At 49.4% G+C, this 15,819-nt stretch overlaps 1 protein-coding gene across 10 annotated transcripts in view; it reads left to right on the top strand.

The window, feature by feature from the left end:
- The window catches only part of MEF2D (myocyte enhancer factor 2D), a 171,098-nt gene extending 155,906 nt beyond the window's left edge, over positions 1–15,192 (top strand). For 6 of the 10 annotated variants that reach the window (XM_054011454.1, XM_054011457.1, XM_054011449.1 and 3 more), the window contains 3 exons: positions 5,359–5,488; positions 10,577–10,772; positions 14,818–15,192. In XM_054011454.1, the coding sequence (XP_053867429.1) occupies positions 5,359–5,488; positions 10,577–10,772; positions 14,818–15,145 (654 nt within the window). In that variant the 3' untranslated portion in view covers positions 15,146–15,192. The remainder of the gene's footprint in view (positions 1–5,358; positions 5,489–10,576; positions 10,773–14,817) is intronic. The other 4 variants (XM_054011459.1, XM_054011456.1, XM_054011458.1 and 1 more) reach the window with 1 other exon arrangement.
- The last annotated feature ends 627 nt before the right edge of the window (positions 15,193–15,819 follow it).

Below are 15,819 nucleotides of genomic sequence, written 5' to 3'. Positions count from 1 at the left end.
CCCCCTTTGCACTGCTCTGGTGATGCAAAGGAGCCTTAAAGTCAGCACAACTGTAATTTCCAGTCCTATTATTTTATAGAGCAGCCAAGAATTGGGCCCTAGGAATCTATATGTTAGGGAAAATCCTTTTCTGCATGGCAGAGAAAAGCTATAGGCCCGGGTCCCCAGCTGGTTTAAATGAGCACAGTTCCATTGAAGTCAAAGGGCCAACTCTCCAGCTGGTGTTAACATTGGTGTCACTCCATTCTAGTCAATGGGCCAGATCCCTAATTGGTGTAGACTGGTGTCACCCCACTGGAGTCAATGGGCCAGATCCCCAGCGAGGATAAATCAGCATCGTCCCATTGGCGTCGCGGAGTCGTATCCTCAGCTGATATCAATCGGCATAGCTCCAGGAAGTTCAAAAGAGCTACGCTGATTTACGACACTTAGGGATCTGGCCTAACGCCGTTACAAGGGAAGCAGGAAATAAATCAAGTTCTTCAAATACTAAGAACTCTTTAAAAAAACAACAACCCAAAAAATGGAAAGTGAAATCTGAATTCTCCGACCCACCCGTTCATTCCCAAGAACTAATTTCTGCAGAGGAACACGGCTTCTCATTATTTGTATAGCTTTTCCTGCCAGCAAAGTGAGTGCTGTCACCTTGTTTGTGGCAATAATACCATTTCGTCCTGATGCTATTCTGGTGCAGTGCGGACGGGTAACAGGGTCGTGGCAGTCAGCAAAGGTTATAATAGCCATAAATTACAGTCCTGCAGGGCACTAATGGAAAGGTCTCTGGAGGCAAATTGCAGGTGCCTTGCCCACCCTGCTAACAGGCAGTGTGGCCTAGTAGGTAAAGCACTGGATGGGGACTCAGCAGATGTAGGTTCTACTCCTGGCTCTGTTGCTGGGTGACCTTAGGCAAGACACTTCCCTGCTCTATGCCTCAGTTTCTCCTTCTGTAAAATGGGGATAACAGTATGGACCTCTGTGATAAAGCACTTTGAGATCTGCTGATGAAAAGTGCTGTTTAAGAGCTTGGTAGTTTTATTGCGGTATAAACCCGTCCCATTTTGTGCAAACGCTCCCTTGGCTCTGTTAACACAAAGGTCAGCTCAAACCGTCTCCTCCTACTTGGCTCCCTCCATATTGCTCAGCCCACCTCCCAGGTCCTCTTTCTATAAACAACCTCTCCCACCTCCTTTATACACAGGCATAGCGGTGAGTCACCTGCCTCTCAGTGAGTCAGCAGAACCCACTTAACCCTTCGCCAGCAGGATCAACCCCAGCTAACAGAGTGGGTGTGTTTCTGGCAGCTTCTAAGCCAGAGACCGTGGAGAGCACCACAAGAGGGTTCACAGACAATTTAAAGGGATATTACCCTATTCTTATACACGACACTTGAGACTTTTCATTGGAAGTGTAGAGCTATCCCCATCCATCACGACGTCAGTGACAAGAGATTTCACCTGGGAGCATGTGTGCATGATGTTGTAATGATCTCGAATGGAAGTGTGGCACTCCGAACAGTTAACAATCTCGCATGGCTGTCAAAATAACCAGGGGCAGTGGAGAGCATTAGAATTTGCCTGCATGGAGAGGCACTAAAACTTTGTTAATTATAACAACCTGGCATGGCGTGAAATCACAGCGAGTCCTAAGCTGATGACTTGATTGCAGTGTTGGGGCCTGATTCACTAAGGCCCCTTTATATCACTCGTGGAGTAAGTGTAAGTTACACTTACACCTATCTTAAGGCCCCTTTACCCTGCGAGAATGGTGGGAAAGGGCCGCAGGCCCCTGGGTGTTTTACAGTTTTATTATCTTGCTATTGGTGTAACACTCCCATCAACCCTGCAGAACGGAAGAAGCTGCCGCCCTCCGTTTGCTCTTTAGGGGAGTTGTTTTTCACATTGTTTGGGGGGAAAGCTGTTTGTTTGGCTTCATCCTGAACCTTCCTGGGATCTTCAGAGTCAGGGAATAGGACCAGTGCTTGGTCCTTATAGGCTCAAATTCACTCCTGTGCAGAGGAGCTGCAGAAAATCTAAAGGGCTTGTCTGCATTGGAGGAATTGACCAGAATAGTTATTATGGAATAAGCTGTTCTACAAAAACTATTCCAGAAGATCTCTTGTGTGGACACTTCTATTCTGGAATAGCTATAATGCTTTAGGGTTTGTCTACACGCGAAATTTATTCCAGATTAAGGTAGGGTGTTAATTTAAAGGAGAGTACCTATTCTTGAGTAACTCCATGTGTGGGCCATCTTCCAATGTGGATTAAGCTAATTCGGAATAAGGCACTCTTATTCTAGGACTAGGTCTACACTGGGGGTGGTCGACCTAAGATATGCAACAAATAGTGTAGCTGAAGTCGGCGTATCTTAGGCTAGGTCTACACTACCTGCCTGAATCGGCGGGTAGAAATCGACCTCTCGGGGATCGATTTATCGCGTCCCGTTGGGACGCGACAATTGATCCCCGAATCGACGCTCTTACTCCACCAGCGGAGGTGGGAGTAAGCGCCGCCAACAGAAAGCCGCAGAAGTCGATTTTGCCGCCGTCCTCACAGCGGGGTAAGTCGGCTGCGATATGTCGAATTCAGCTACGCTATTCACGTAGCTGAATTTGCATATCTTAAATCGACTCCCCCCTGTAGTGTAGATGTACCCTTAGATCGATTTACCTGGCCATGAGGATGGCGGCGAATCGACCGCTGCCACTCCCCCGTCGACTTCGCTTCCGCCTCTCACCGTGGTGGAGTTCTGGAGTCGACGGCAGAGCGATCGGGGATCGATTTTATCGCGTCTACACTAGATGTGATAAATCGATCCCCGATAGATCCGGCGGGTAGTGTAGACATACCCTAGAATAAGAGCATTTATACATGGAGTTATTCCAGAATAACTATTCCAGAATAACTCCGGGTATAGACAAGCCCTTAAATTTCCATCCAACCTTTTTCTGAACTAACTTCTCCTTGTAGACATGCCCTTACACATTCCACTTAAATCCTAATCTGAGAACTATGGGCCTGAGTCTCCCTTGCCCTTTACTTTGGGCAGAGTGGATGCACAATACCACCAATCTCATCTGGTAGTGCTTTGCAAGGGGCCTGATTCCCATTTACTCTAAGGCCCCTTTACAGCACTCTGGTTATGGAAAGGGACTTACAGTGACTGTAGCAAACCCTTTCTAGTGTAGACAAGGCCTTAGTATAAATGTGAATCAGGCCCAGTGTGCAGTGGGGGAACCAGGCTCTTGAAATGAGACTGAAGTGGTGCATGGTCCTTGGGCTGGTGGATCCCAGCTCTGATTTCCCTTCCCCTTGTCTAGGAACTCAGGTAAGGTCTGTACACTGGGCTTCTCAGGAGCCAGAAAATGGCTTTTGGAAGGCCAGGGTCAGAGCAGTACACTGCACCCAATCCCAGAAGGTAGTCATCGGCGTGGCTTGTTACCGTGGGCTGGCTGGACCCCAAACTAAATCCTAGCCACCACTAAGGCATTTGTCTTAAATACTCTTAACCCGTGGGGCAGTGGTCACAGCCCGGGCTAGCGTTGGCTGCAGGATGCGCGCCTCGGAAACCTGTTTCTCCAGCCTCAAGGTTTAGTCATTATCGCCCGTATAATCATCCGCCCTTGGTTATTTGGAGCTGATCCGTCCACCGACCTGCCGCTTTGCAAAGAGCTGGCTTCTGAAACTGGCGCGCCAGGGTGCTGCCAGGCTAAGGAGACACTGACTGACCATTTGGTGCTTTCAAATGCTAAGGCACGGCGGAGTTGGGAGTCTCGGGAGTTGCATCAGCCTTGAGCGTGAATCCTGTCTAAATCTGTCTGTCTAGAGGCCCTAGAGCACCCCGTCTCTGAACGCTTCCCGAGGTCTCCTGGCGGCATCTTCACGTGCCATTTTCGGAAGGGGTTCCCTTGCTCCCTGTCCTTCACAACCCGCAAGGCAGCTGTCGCCCTCCGCTCCCATTGACCGGGGGCAGACCGCAACTCGCTGTCTCGACCGACCGGGGCCCGAAATGACCCGGCCGGCATCGCGCCATGCCAAGCATGGTCTAAGCTGGATTCTGTTTCGGGTTTCCTTGGGTGACATGTGCCCGGGTGCCTCAGATTAGAGTCAAGCCTCTTGAGTCTGATTTAAATCAGATTAACATAGGCAGCCCGGATTATCTGATTTGCAAACAGGGCCTAATCCTGCCCTCAGATCCACCCAAATAACTGGGGGAGGGGGGGGTTAGGTGCTGTTGTCCCAGGGCAGCATGTTTGCATAGTGTGCCAGTGGGCCTCAGGGGGCCACTCTTTAAAACGGGGGCTTGTTAATGACTGAGGCCCACAGATCTCACTGCCAAGAGATGCTGAGTACCCTCGATTCCCAGGGAAGTCAAGGGGACTGATTCTCAGGCACGTTCCTTCCAGGGATGGAGGAAGTTAAGATAGCTTTAAGTCACCTTTGTACTTCTCGGGCCTGATCCTCATTTTCACCGGGGTCCCTTCAGACTGTTCTGGTAACATAAAGAGTCCTTAAACTGGGTATAAATTACCTTGGACAAGTTAAAGTCTATCTGTGCCTCAGTTTCCCCCATCTGTACAATGATAGCACTGCCCTATCTCACGGGGGCGGGGGGGTGGGTTGTGAGGACAAATGCATTAAAGACTATAGCACGCTCACGTACGGGGGTGAGGGGAGCCAGATAATTACCTAAGATAAATAGTCTTTCCAGCCCCTGGTGTATAAATTAGAGCAACCTCAGGGCATTCGTCTTAAGAGTAAAATTCACCTCTGTGCAGAGTGCCAGCACAAGAACTGTGCAAGCCAGAAAAACAGGATTTAAGTGGGACATAAGTGGCACATAGGACCTCTCTGCGGGGTGAGTGTCCCTGAAAGCCCTTCTACAGCTTCCCCTGCTGTTTTGCTTAAAAAAGAAGCATCTCTTTGAACCAATTCACTTTGGCTGGTTTGCTTAAGGCAAGTTACATTGAACTATATTCTCCTTTAAATGAAGGCCTCTTTTCCCTGCTCGGGCAGGGAAATGGCGCCTTAGTGCCATGGAGAATCAGGCCTGGGGTATTTTAAACATCAGAAGGAAAAGAATAAAATAAAACCCAGTGCAAATGATCCAGCTACTGAAGGGCATACGGGTCCTGAGAGCCTGGAACTGATGGATTTGAAAGTGGGCTGGTGTTTTAATCTGTTGCGTACAGGAGTTCCCCAGGTGGCTCAGACCAGCGCTCCATCTATCCTACCGCTCTTGTCTCCAACAGTGCCCAGCGGTAGGTGTCAGGAGCCCTGCAGTCGGCGGTTACAGTCCGAACCCACCGGTGGTTTAAACGCATCCAGCTTCTAATTCCTTCTCCGTTTGCTTCCCCAGCAGAATGCACAGAGGTTAGGAGTCTCCCAAGCAACTCATTCTTTAACCACGCCTGTCGTGTCGGTGGCCACTCCAAGTCTGCTGACCCAGGGCCTGCCTTTCTCTGCCATGCCCACAGCGTACAACACAGGTCAGTGCGACGGACGTGAAAGTATGGGGTTGATTGGAACCGCCGCCAGGATGTTGCCAACTTTTCCCACGCGATGCGTAACATCCTGTGGAACTCCTTGCCACAAGATATCGCTGAGGATAAGAGCTTAGCAGTATTTTTTGTTTTTAAAGAGTGGTCGTTTATATGGATAATGAGAACGTCCGCTGTTACATCAGTAAGGATTTTAAGGCCGTGATTTTCGTTTACACTAAGGCCTCATTGCGCCGTTGTGGCAATGTAAAAGTGCCTTGAAGTGGGTGCTAATTACGGTTACATCCACTTCCTGGCCCTTTTATGCTTCCAATGCAGTGTAAAGAAGTCTTAGCGCAAATGAGCGTCCGGACCAAAACCCAGCATCCGTCTGGGCATCAGGGCCGGCTCCAGGCACCAGCCGAGCAAGCTGGTGCTTGCGGTGGCAGATTGTTGGAGGCGGCATTCTGCCCAATCCTAGGGCGGCACGGCCGCTTTTTTGTTTTGTTTTGTTTGTTTTTTTGTTCCGCTCCAGCCACCCTGTAGGGGGCGGCAGCGCGGAGAACCAGAGCACCCGGCAGGGCAGTCCTCTTCCTTCCCTCCCCGCCGACCGGAGCGGTGCCCTCGCGGCAGGCGGCAGGAGGCGGCGCAGCGGGAGGGGCCGCGTAGCAGCGCCCCTGCTGTAGCCCTGGCCGCCCCCTACTCTCTCCCTCCCGCCCGCTCCCTCCCTCTCCCGCCTTCCCCCCCCAGCCGGTCCCCCTGCACCCGCGCTCTGGTTTTTTTTTGTTTGTTTTTTTTTGCTTGGGACGGCCAAAAAGTCAGAGCCGGCCCTGCTGGGCATAAGCCAGTTACTAACTGATCGGGGTTAGGAAGAAAGAGAGATGAAGGTTATGGAACATCTGTCCCCAGAAAAGGCAGTAGGTCTCTGGAACCTGTCCCACACCCGTGCAGAGTGGCAGGTTTGGCACCTGCTCAGAGAATATCTCGTAAAAATGCTGTATGAAGCTGTTTGTCTGGAAGAGCCCGGAGTAGGCGGGTGGGGAAACACCCTCTTATAATTAATAGGTGTAGCCCAGCAGATGTCTGCTCACAGGCAAGTAGAAGTCTCCCGTCCTTGCCTGGATTTCAACCTTGCTCAGAGCGTCCAGGGCAAGGCTAGATTATGAATGTAGCGTAGGCTTGCGCTCATCCCTCTGCATAGGGGTGACAGGGGGAAAATGTTCAAACGTGGCTAAACGGCCTGATATCAGAGCTGCTATTGTGATGATCATTGCTCATATGACTGTGGGGTCCCGCTGTTCCAGATGAGACAAGGGCCCCTTTGTGCTGGGGGCTGCATGCACACACACACACCCGATGTGGGACAGTCTCTTCCCAAAAAAAGCTTCCAGTCTAAGAGGTCTCATCTTTCCTCCGCTCTTTGACGATGCAGAATTTTTCTCCGCTGTGCATTTGCTAGCGGCTGAGCCAATCGGCTGTTCTTAAATAATAACCATTTCCAAAGTGAATTAAACTAAACCCAGTGAAGCCCACCTGAATTCTGAATGAGAGCATCCACACGGGGGTTTAATTCGGTTTAACTAATCCACTTTCAATTCACACTTTTCAGTAATTGAGATTCATTTTCCTGAGTGTCCCCTGTACACAATCCCCAGTTAGGATTATCTGGAATTTGAACTGCCCTGGGCTTTAGATGGGCTTGGGGTGAGCGTCCTCCATCCAGGAGAAGTGTATAACCCGCTCAGCCGTCTGCCCCCTCTATGTCTGCTCTGCGGAGCCTACCAGATTAGCGCAAACTATAGCAAGGTACATTTCCACGTGTGGGAAAATCTACAGTTCAGTCCCCAAGCGTTGCCTAAAGCTGGTGGCTGTCACGCCTAGTGGCTGTAAAGTGCTACCAAGCCTGAATGGTTCCCAGCTGGTGTAAATTACTGAGCCAGGCACAGAGCCGCAGAGAATCAAGGGTTGGGACTTTCTGGTGGGTGTGCCGCAAATCGGCATAAGTAACTTTGGCAGCCTTTCAGCTCCCCTTCAGCCATCTCTTTGTGACGTGCTGCTGCAGGCAGGTTTGTCCCTGCAGGGGTGGGGAAGACTGAAACCACAAACGCCCAACAGGAGAGGTGGGGTGCAGTGGGTGATGAGTGGCGCACAGGAATTCTGGCTCTATTGTGTGCGCATCAAATGCTGAGACAATACAGCAGAACCGCCTTTGATCAAAGGTCAGTTCTTTTAGCAGAAAACAATTCTCTGGCAACGCATAGTTACTCCCAGCCTGGCCAGCTCTCATGATTTTACAGCAAGTTTCATGATATTTGGTCTTTTTCTGAAAGCTCCTGCTCCTGGAGTCATGTGATTATATGAAATGTCATCTCATTTTTTAAGTACATTTCTAGCCCTCATGATTGCTGAGAAGAGCTGGAAAACATGACTCCTGAATGCTCAAAAACCAGATTTTTAAGCCAGTCTTGTGGTTTTTCAGGGACATGATTCATGCTGTTTAAGCACCTGGGATTGGCAAAACTGTTATTGTCTCTTTGGGATTGAGGTACATAACAGATATCTCCAACCCCTGAGAGGTTACAAGAATTGTATATATAAAAAATACTTACATCCCCTAATGTGGTGGAGTAAAGAGGCCTTAATGTAAAGTGAGGCCCAGTATCTCTCTGTGTGTAGTTACTAAACCTATGCACGCGCACACACACACACAAATTGTCACTAGAAATTTGCCCTTCCCCCACCCTCCTGCCCAATTGCATTTTTCAGGGCACCAAAACGATTTGTGAATCAAATTTGCAAAATAGTTTCAGCTGAACCTCATCCCCCCCAAAAATCCCTGAACACAAATCTCTGAAGAGTCAAAATGGTTTGTTTAGAAAGTATCAAAACAAACTACTTTGACATTTAATTTCAAACTGACTTTTTTTAAACAAAATGTCAATTTGAATTAATGTTCAAAATGTTTTGTTTGACCTGAGTGAAACCATTTTGGCTTTCATTTTGTCCAGAAACCTGAAAAAATTCCATTTTGGTTCAAAACAAATAGTGAGGTTTTTTTTGTTTTTGTTTTAGTTTTTTGGGTTTGGTCACCAAATTTAAAAAAAACCAACGAAACAAACAAACAAACAAAAACCCAAACAAACCCACCCAACCCCAAACTAACCACAACCAATTTCTTGTTCAGCTCTAGTAGTTAGTATATATGAATGTCTTCCTCTGGCATATGAGAATAGGGTGTGTAATATTGTTCATAAGTGTATATGTTTGATAAAGTTGTTGGCTCATTGCAAGATTGTTTCCTAGTTGAGCAACTATTAAGACAAGCTATTGACAGCCCAAGGCCTTGTCTACATGAGAAAGTTGCCCCAAACTAACTAAAGTCGGTTTCAAAACTGGTTGCATGAAACCTGTGTGAATACTCTTCTTTCAATGGAAGAAAGCGGATTAATACGGTTGAATCGATCCTTAATCGATTTAAGGTAAACTGAAATGAGCCGGGTTGAAACTGAAATAAGAACATCCACACAGCTCAGTGGTTTGAGCATTGGCCTGTTAAACCCAGGGTTGTGAGTTCGATCCTCGAGGGGGCCACTTAGGGATCTGGGGCAAAATTAGTACTTGGCCCTGCTAGTGAAGGCAGGGGGCTGGACTCAATGACCTTTCAAGGTCCCTTCCAGTTCTAGGAGATAGGGTATCTCCATTAATTTAAATTTAGAGCGGGAGTAACTTCCTGGGGTAGACAAGTTCTGATTCCAGTCACTTAACCTCTCAGTGCGTGGCAAAGGCCAGCCGTGCCTGGCCACAGCATGACAGGTACACCTGCCTCAGCTTCCCCTTTAAGAGTTCTCTGAAGGAGTCCAAACAGTCTTAGTGCCAGTAGTCCTTGTAGGAACTCCCACAGCCCTCTCTGCTGGGAGCCAGTGGGAAGCAGGTTAGCGCCTCCAATATTCCCCTGCCTTCAGCCTTCTCTGACCCTTAGCTCCAGCTTAGAGCCAGCAGGTTGCCCCCTCTGCCTTCTCCTCCTCCTGCCTTCGGCATGTACAGCACCTAGCACACTGGGGCCTCTAGCTGCTACCACGATATAAATAAGGAGATGACAAGATCTTTGAAAAGCTGAGTCTGGAGGGAGAAGAAAAGAGAGGAGGGGGCTGCCGTGCGCTGGAAGGTGGAGTGGAGCAGATTTGGAAGCAACGATAGCTTGTATCTGATTACGCAGTATGATCACATGGAGTTCGTTAAAGTGATGGCCTTGCTGATGTGTCAGCTAACTCAATTAAACAGCAGCAAGATCAATGTCTGCAGCCGCTTTTATCATGCCAGGCATCTCAAGGAGCTTTCATAACAAAATAAGACGCTGATCAAACACAAAAAGTTTATTATTCCATTAAGAAGCAAGCGCGTCTTTGGCTCGGATGTAAACGAATTCTAATCAACGGAACGTACTAGTCCCGCTTCCACTTCCTCTGTACTGCTTAGCCCTGCTGTGGGGTAGAAGTGCTGCTTGGTGCACTGTACAGGGTGTAATTAACTAGGTAAGCGTATGCATGTGTACAGCACTGCCCAGTACTTCTGTGGGTCTACACTGGCGCCCTATACTGTGAGGAATCGGTGTGCATGTTTGTGTTTATATCCTACTATTCTGTACTGGAAATAGTGTGTGTTTTATATACCACTACCCTTTACAGGATGGAATCAGCGTGTGTGTGTTTCTACACCACTTCCATGTACTGGATGTAATCCCTTTATGTGTGTGCATGAACTACTGCAGTCTCTTGGACGGAATCAGAGCTGCTTGTTCGTGTGTCATGAGCCCTATACTGCCCATGGTGAATGGCGATTCTCCTTTAGCTCATGCAGAAGGGGTCGGTGATTTTGGAGGAGGAGGAGGTGCATTCTATCCCCAGTTTTGCTGGGCTGTTCCAAGCAGCTGTTGTGCACATCACAGTGACACCTGCAAGGTTCCTGAGCTGCCTACAGATTTGTTACAACATGGAGAAGGATTTGCTCTCCACCCTCATTTGTAACAGGTGCCAAGCTCAGGATTTGGTGTGGATGCAATGAAGGGTTTGCTTCTGAACAGCGTGTCTTCTTTTTCAGATTATCAGCTGACCAGTGCAGAGCTATCCTCACTCCCGGCGTTCAGCTCTCCCAGCGGGTTGTCGCTTGGCAACATCTCTGCCTGGCAACAGCAACATCAGCAGCAGCAACAGCAACAACAACAACAACAACAGCAGCAGCAACAACAACAACAGCAGCAGCAACATCTTGTTCCTGTATCACTAAGCAACTTAATGTAAGGGAAATGGAGGGGTTGGGCACTCCACTGATGCTGCCTTCATAGTTGCATGGTTCCATAGGGCTTAAGGCCAGAAGGGATCATTAGACCGTCTAGTCTGTCCCCCAGATACCCTCTATCGAGCCCCGTAACTTGGCTTAGACGAAAGCATTTCAGTCCTCAGTGAGTTTGTTTCCTTGAACACGCACTGCAGCTGTGTATTTCGACAGCAGTTATTCCTGATTTGGGGAGGCAGTTTTGCCTACTGGTTGGAGCAAAGGGGACGTGGCGCCAGCACTCCTGGTTTCCATGCCTGGCTCTGCCACAGATTCCCAAGTCACTGCCCTGCTCCGTGCCTCAGTTTCCTCAGTTGTAAAATGAGGAAAATGATACTGATCCACCTCACAGGGCCTTCATTTAGGTGTTTTGAGATTCTGGTCCAGACATTTCTATAGAAGGACAAATTCTTATTTCTTTCACGTTTGAGACGGTTGACATTTTGGTGAAAAATCAAAAACTCACCTATTTCTATTCTGAAATCCTGCCTCATGGGAGTTGCAGTTCGGGTGTCTCATGCGCCCATTCTCTATAGCTAGGGCTCCCTCAACAGACTACCTTTCCCATGATGCACCCTGGGTTTTGCCCTGGCGAGGGGAGGCAGTTGCATCATGGGAGTCCCTGGCATGGTGCATCATGGGAGATGTAGTCAAGAGCAGGGACATGAGGAAACTGAGCTGCAGCTCCTATGAGGCCCCACAGAAGCTATGTAAATTGAAACATTTCAGTGTTTTGGCTGAAATAACTAGTTCGTTTTTCTGATGAAAATGGAAGTTTTCTGTGGAAAGCGGACACTTTTTGCAAAAAAAAATTCATTTAGTAGAAAACCTGATTTTCCATCGAAAAACTACCCGAGCTCTGAGTGTCCTCGCTAGAGGAAAGCAAAATATTCCAAGCGAAATGTGAAATTCCTGACAAGTTCAGAACCTGTTGGACCTGCTGCCTGAAGGTGCTGTGGGGTAATAAAACAGTGCTGTTACACGTTCCGCTCTAGGTGACCGACACCACCACCATTAAGATGGGCCGGTGCTATGCCCCCAGGTTTTGTCAGTAGCGAGACTGATCTACACACTGTGGGTGGCCCATACGCTACCCCTGTAACGAATCAAACCAAAACAGCCACGAACTTTGAGGAATTCTGTATCTGAACTCTGTTATTAACGCCAGTGGCTTCATTTGCTATGGGGACACGGGAGGCAGTTGCCTCCCCCCCAAGACCTACCCCCTTTGTGGGGTCTCAGTGCCCAGGCTCCAGCCCAAGCCCAAACGTCTACATTGCAATTTTACAGCCCCGCAGCCCAAGCTCCATGAGCCTGAATCAATTGACTTGGGTCAACTATGCCCATGCCATGGGTCTTTTATTGTGTAGACATACCCTTATTGAGAGACAGTTCCTGCCCCAAATATCTTGCAGTCTAACTAGACAAAGGGAGAATTGTTGTCCTCATTCCCAAGTGGGAAATCGAATCCCAGAAAGAATAAGGGTTTTTCTAATGCGGACGCTGACCCAAACAGCTTTTGTTCAATATCTCCCCTTGTGGACCCTTTATTCTGGACTAAATCGGGTGCTTCCCAAGCAGAGGAATTATTCTGCAATAGAAAGTCCACACGGAGCAACTTCAGTCAGTTTCCCCATGCAGACAAGCCCGAAGGGTATCTGAGAGTGAACTTCCCAGCTGGGGTGCACAGCCTCATGCCGGTGCGTTAAGAAAAGCTGTGTGGATGTCACGACCTGGGTTCTCAGGCCCCGGGGCGGGTAGGCTTGAGATCCCGAATGACAACCTCAAGGCAACATCTTGCTCCCAGGTGCAGACATAGCCTCGGTGGCTTGCTGCAGGTCACACAACACGCAGGTGGTGGAGACAGGAATTGGACCCAGGTTGTCGGATTCCTAGCCAAAGGCAGGCTGCCAGGTTTGATCAACCAAGGGTTGATCAAGTGCCGCGCATTCAGGCCGAGCTGTCAGTGGAATGAGCAGGAGCCTTGTCTGTGCAGGGGTGCGCGACCTTTCTGCATCCTTGGCCTGAATTGAGCAGGACAGAGGGTTCTGTTGGGTTATCTGCTGGGAAGGTACATTCGCTCCAGACAGGCACAGTTTGTTTATTCACATTATATGGAATCTAGACGGGCCTGATTCTTAGTCCCCAGTCCGGACGGTTCCTGCTTTTCTCCCCTCAAAACACTTCTCGTGGATACCGACCCCCGCGGCAGGACCTAAATACACACTGCGGGGGTGGGGACAGCTCCTCGGCAGGCGCAAATCGGCAGCGATGGAGCCACCCCAGTTGACATCAGCTGAAGATTTGGCCCGGTTGCTGTAACAATATAGCATTGTTTGGATGCGCACTGTGCTGAAGTCTGTAGTGTAGCAAGGAGTAGGGAAGGGGATGTGTGTGTGTGTGTGTGTGTGTGTGTGTGTGTGTGTGTGTGCGCGCGCGCCACTGCCATCTACTGGCTGGAATCAGAAGGGTGTGTTATAGGTCTTAGACTCAGTAGTGTAATTTATATTATGATGATTGTTTACTTGTATTGCCATACCAGCTAGGTGCCCTATTCGTGAACCAGCAGCACTCCAGTGTGCTAGGCATTGTGCAAACACAGAACTGTGCTTAGAGGACCTAGCCAAGACCCCCCCCCCCTCGCATTGTGCTAGGGGCTGCAACAGACATTTAGAGGGCTTGTCTACACGCTGGGGCGCCGCTGTAGCGCGTCACTGAAGACACTACCTACAACAACGGGAGGGGTTCTCTTGTCCCCGAGAGGCGGTAGCTAGGTTGACGGGAGAATTCTAGTGCTGTTGTACCGGGGGATAGGTGCTGTCTGTACCGCGGCTCGCTCAGGGGGTTGGCTTTTTCACACCCCTGAGCGATGTGGTTTACCAACCTAATTTCCTCGTGTAGACCAGGCCATAGTAAGATCCCATCTTTGCTCCAAAGAGCTGACAGCCTAATAGAACTGGCTAGAAAATAATGAAAAAAATTCATTAATATTTTGTCATTTTCAGCTAAAGTTTTCTATAGTGTTATTGTAGCTGTGGTGGTCCCAGGATATGAAAGAGACGAGGTGGGAGGGGTAATATCTTTTATTGGACCCAGCTTCCTTGGCGAAAGAGACCAGCTTCAAGCTACACGGCTTAGAGTCTAGTTAGACAAGACAAACAAAGGCTGGGATGGGAAGGAGATCCACAGAGAGAGGAAGTGACAGGCTCTGGGTCACACAGGCCGGCAGCGTGGCCCTGAACAGAATGCACCTCTCCTGGTTCCCAGTCTAGTGCATTCTCCATGTCTAGATTGCCTTTCCAAGCCCACTAGCAGCAGCAATAACTGCATAGCAAGGGCTAGCATCTTTCTGGCCTCAGAACAATCACACCATCCATTGCAGCTGGCCAGTTACAGAAGCACCCTAGGACGTTTCATTCCAGGCAACCCCAATGACTCCCTAATGCCACAAACGTCCTTTATCCTTTGAGGAAGCACATTTGATGCTGCGCTGTCATTGCTAACGCAGCGGGTTTCACTGCTGAACATTAGGGGCCAGGTTCTCCTTGGTGTGAAGGAGCAGCATAGAGGGACCTTAATGGGGTTGGAGGATGCCAGGTAGGGTGGTCTTGTGCTAAGGCCTTAGGTTGGGCTTTAAGAGACTTGGGTTCTCGTCCTGAGTCTGCCCCAGATCTGGGTGATTTGGGGGGTAGTTACTTCCTTTCTCTCTGTCTCAGTGTCAGCTGTGTAGACTGATAATATTAAACTGCACTGAGATGGATGGATGGATAAGATCTCTGCATTTCTATGATAGAAAAGGCCTTTACAAATGTTAATTATCAATATTTCTCTCTTCCCCTTTCTCCATCTGTTTCTTTTTCACCTTCTCTGCATCTGTCTCTTATTCCTTCACTATCCCACGTGTGCACTCCTCTACGTTTTCTCCCCCTCGTCTTCCCCATTCCCTTCTTTTCTCCTGTCTCCCCTTTCCCTCTCTCCACTCCCCATCCCTCCGCTGCCACCTGCAGACAAGGGGGTCACTTATCTCACACCACCACGTTGACTGTCAACACCAACCCCAACATCAGCATCAAGTCGGAGCCCGTCTCGCCCAACCGGGAACGAAACACTGCCACGCCGCTCAGCTCCTTCCCGCATCAGAGCCGGCACGAGCCGACGGGGCGTTCTCCTGTCGACAGCCTCAGCAGCAACGCCAGCTCCTACGAAGGCAACGAGCGGGATGACCCCGCCAGAGCCGATTTCGGCTCGTCCCTCGGCCTCCTGAGACCCACGACCGAGGCCGAGGGAGAGAGCCCATCCGTAAAGCGCGTGCGGCTGGATGCCTGGGTAACATAACCAGTCCCAACTCTCTTCGAGCTACTTTCTGCTCACGTCCGGGTGGGGGCGGGCAGATGTGTGTGTTGGGGGGGTGGGGGTGGGGTTGTTACCAGTGGCAGGGCTGGGAGGGGGAAAAAGGAGGGCCGGGGTGGAGCTAAATGGGTTTGGGGTGGGGGCGGGGACTTATTATAAACTGCCTGAGAAATAGCTTTAGGATTTTGTAGGCATTCATTCTAGCGCAGCAGGCAATGTTTGCAATACGTAAGGCACTCCATGGCTGAGAGCAGCTTAGAATCAAGAATAAGGGGGTGGGGGGAGGGGAACGTGTCACCAAAAAAAAAAAAAAAAAATCAATCACTTATCCCAGCGAGCAAGTGTCGGGCGTGCGTGCTAGGTTGTTGTCGATAAAATTCACCCACTGGCGACCGGGAGTCGGGGAGGGCTTGAGACGTGTGCCCAGTTTATAAGGTTGGACCTAATTCTGAGAGAAGAGTGCCTTTGATGAGAAAGTACCTAGGATGTCTATTTGGATGCGGAGAATTTCTTATGCACACACAAACATATGCACATTTTAGCTCCAATTCCACATGGCTCTGTGCACTCTAAACGCCCACTCATGTGCAGCCAAATTCAAATACAACTGAGATTTTTTGCCACCCCGTGCTCCCAACCAGAGAGTGACCGGGACCGCC

Source organism: Malaclemys terrapin, chromosome 21, assembly GCF_027887155.1.
Source record: "Malaclemys terrapin pileata isolate rMalTer1 chromosome 21, rMalTer1.hap1, whole genome shotgun sequence".
NCBI classification, from domain to species: domain Eukaryota; kingdom Metazoa; phylum Chordata; order Testudines; family Emydidae; genus Malaclemys; species Malaclemys terrapin.
This window is presented reverse-complemented; position numbering and strand designations above follow the sequence as displayed.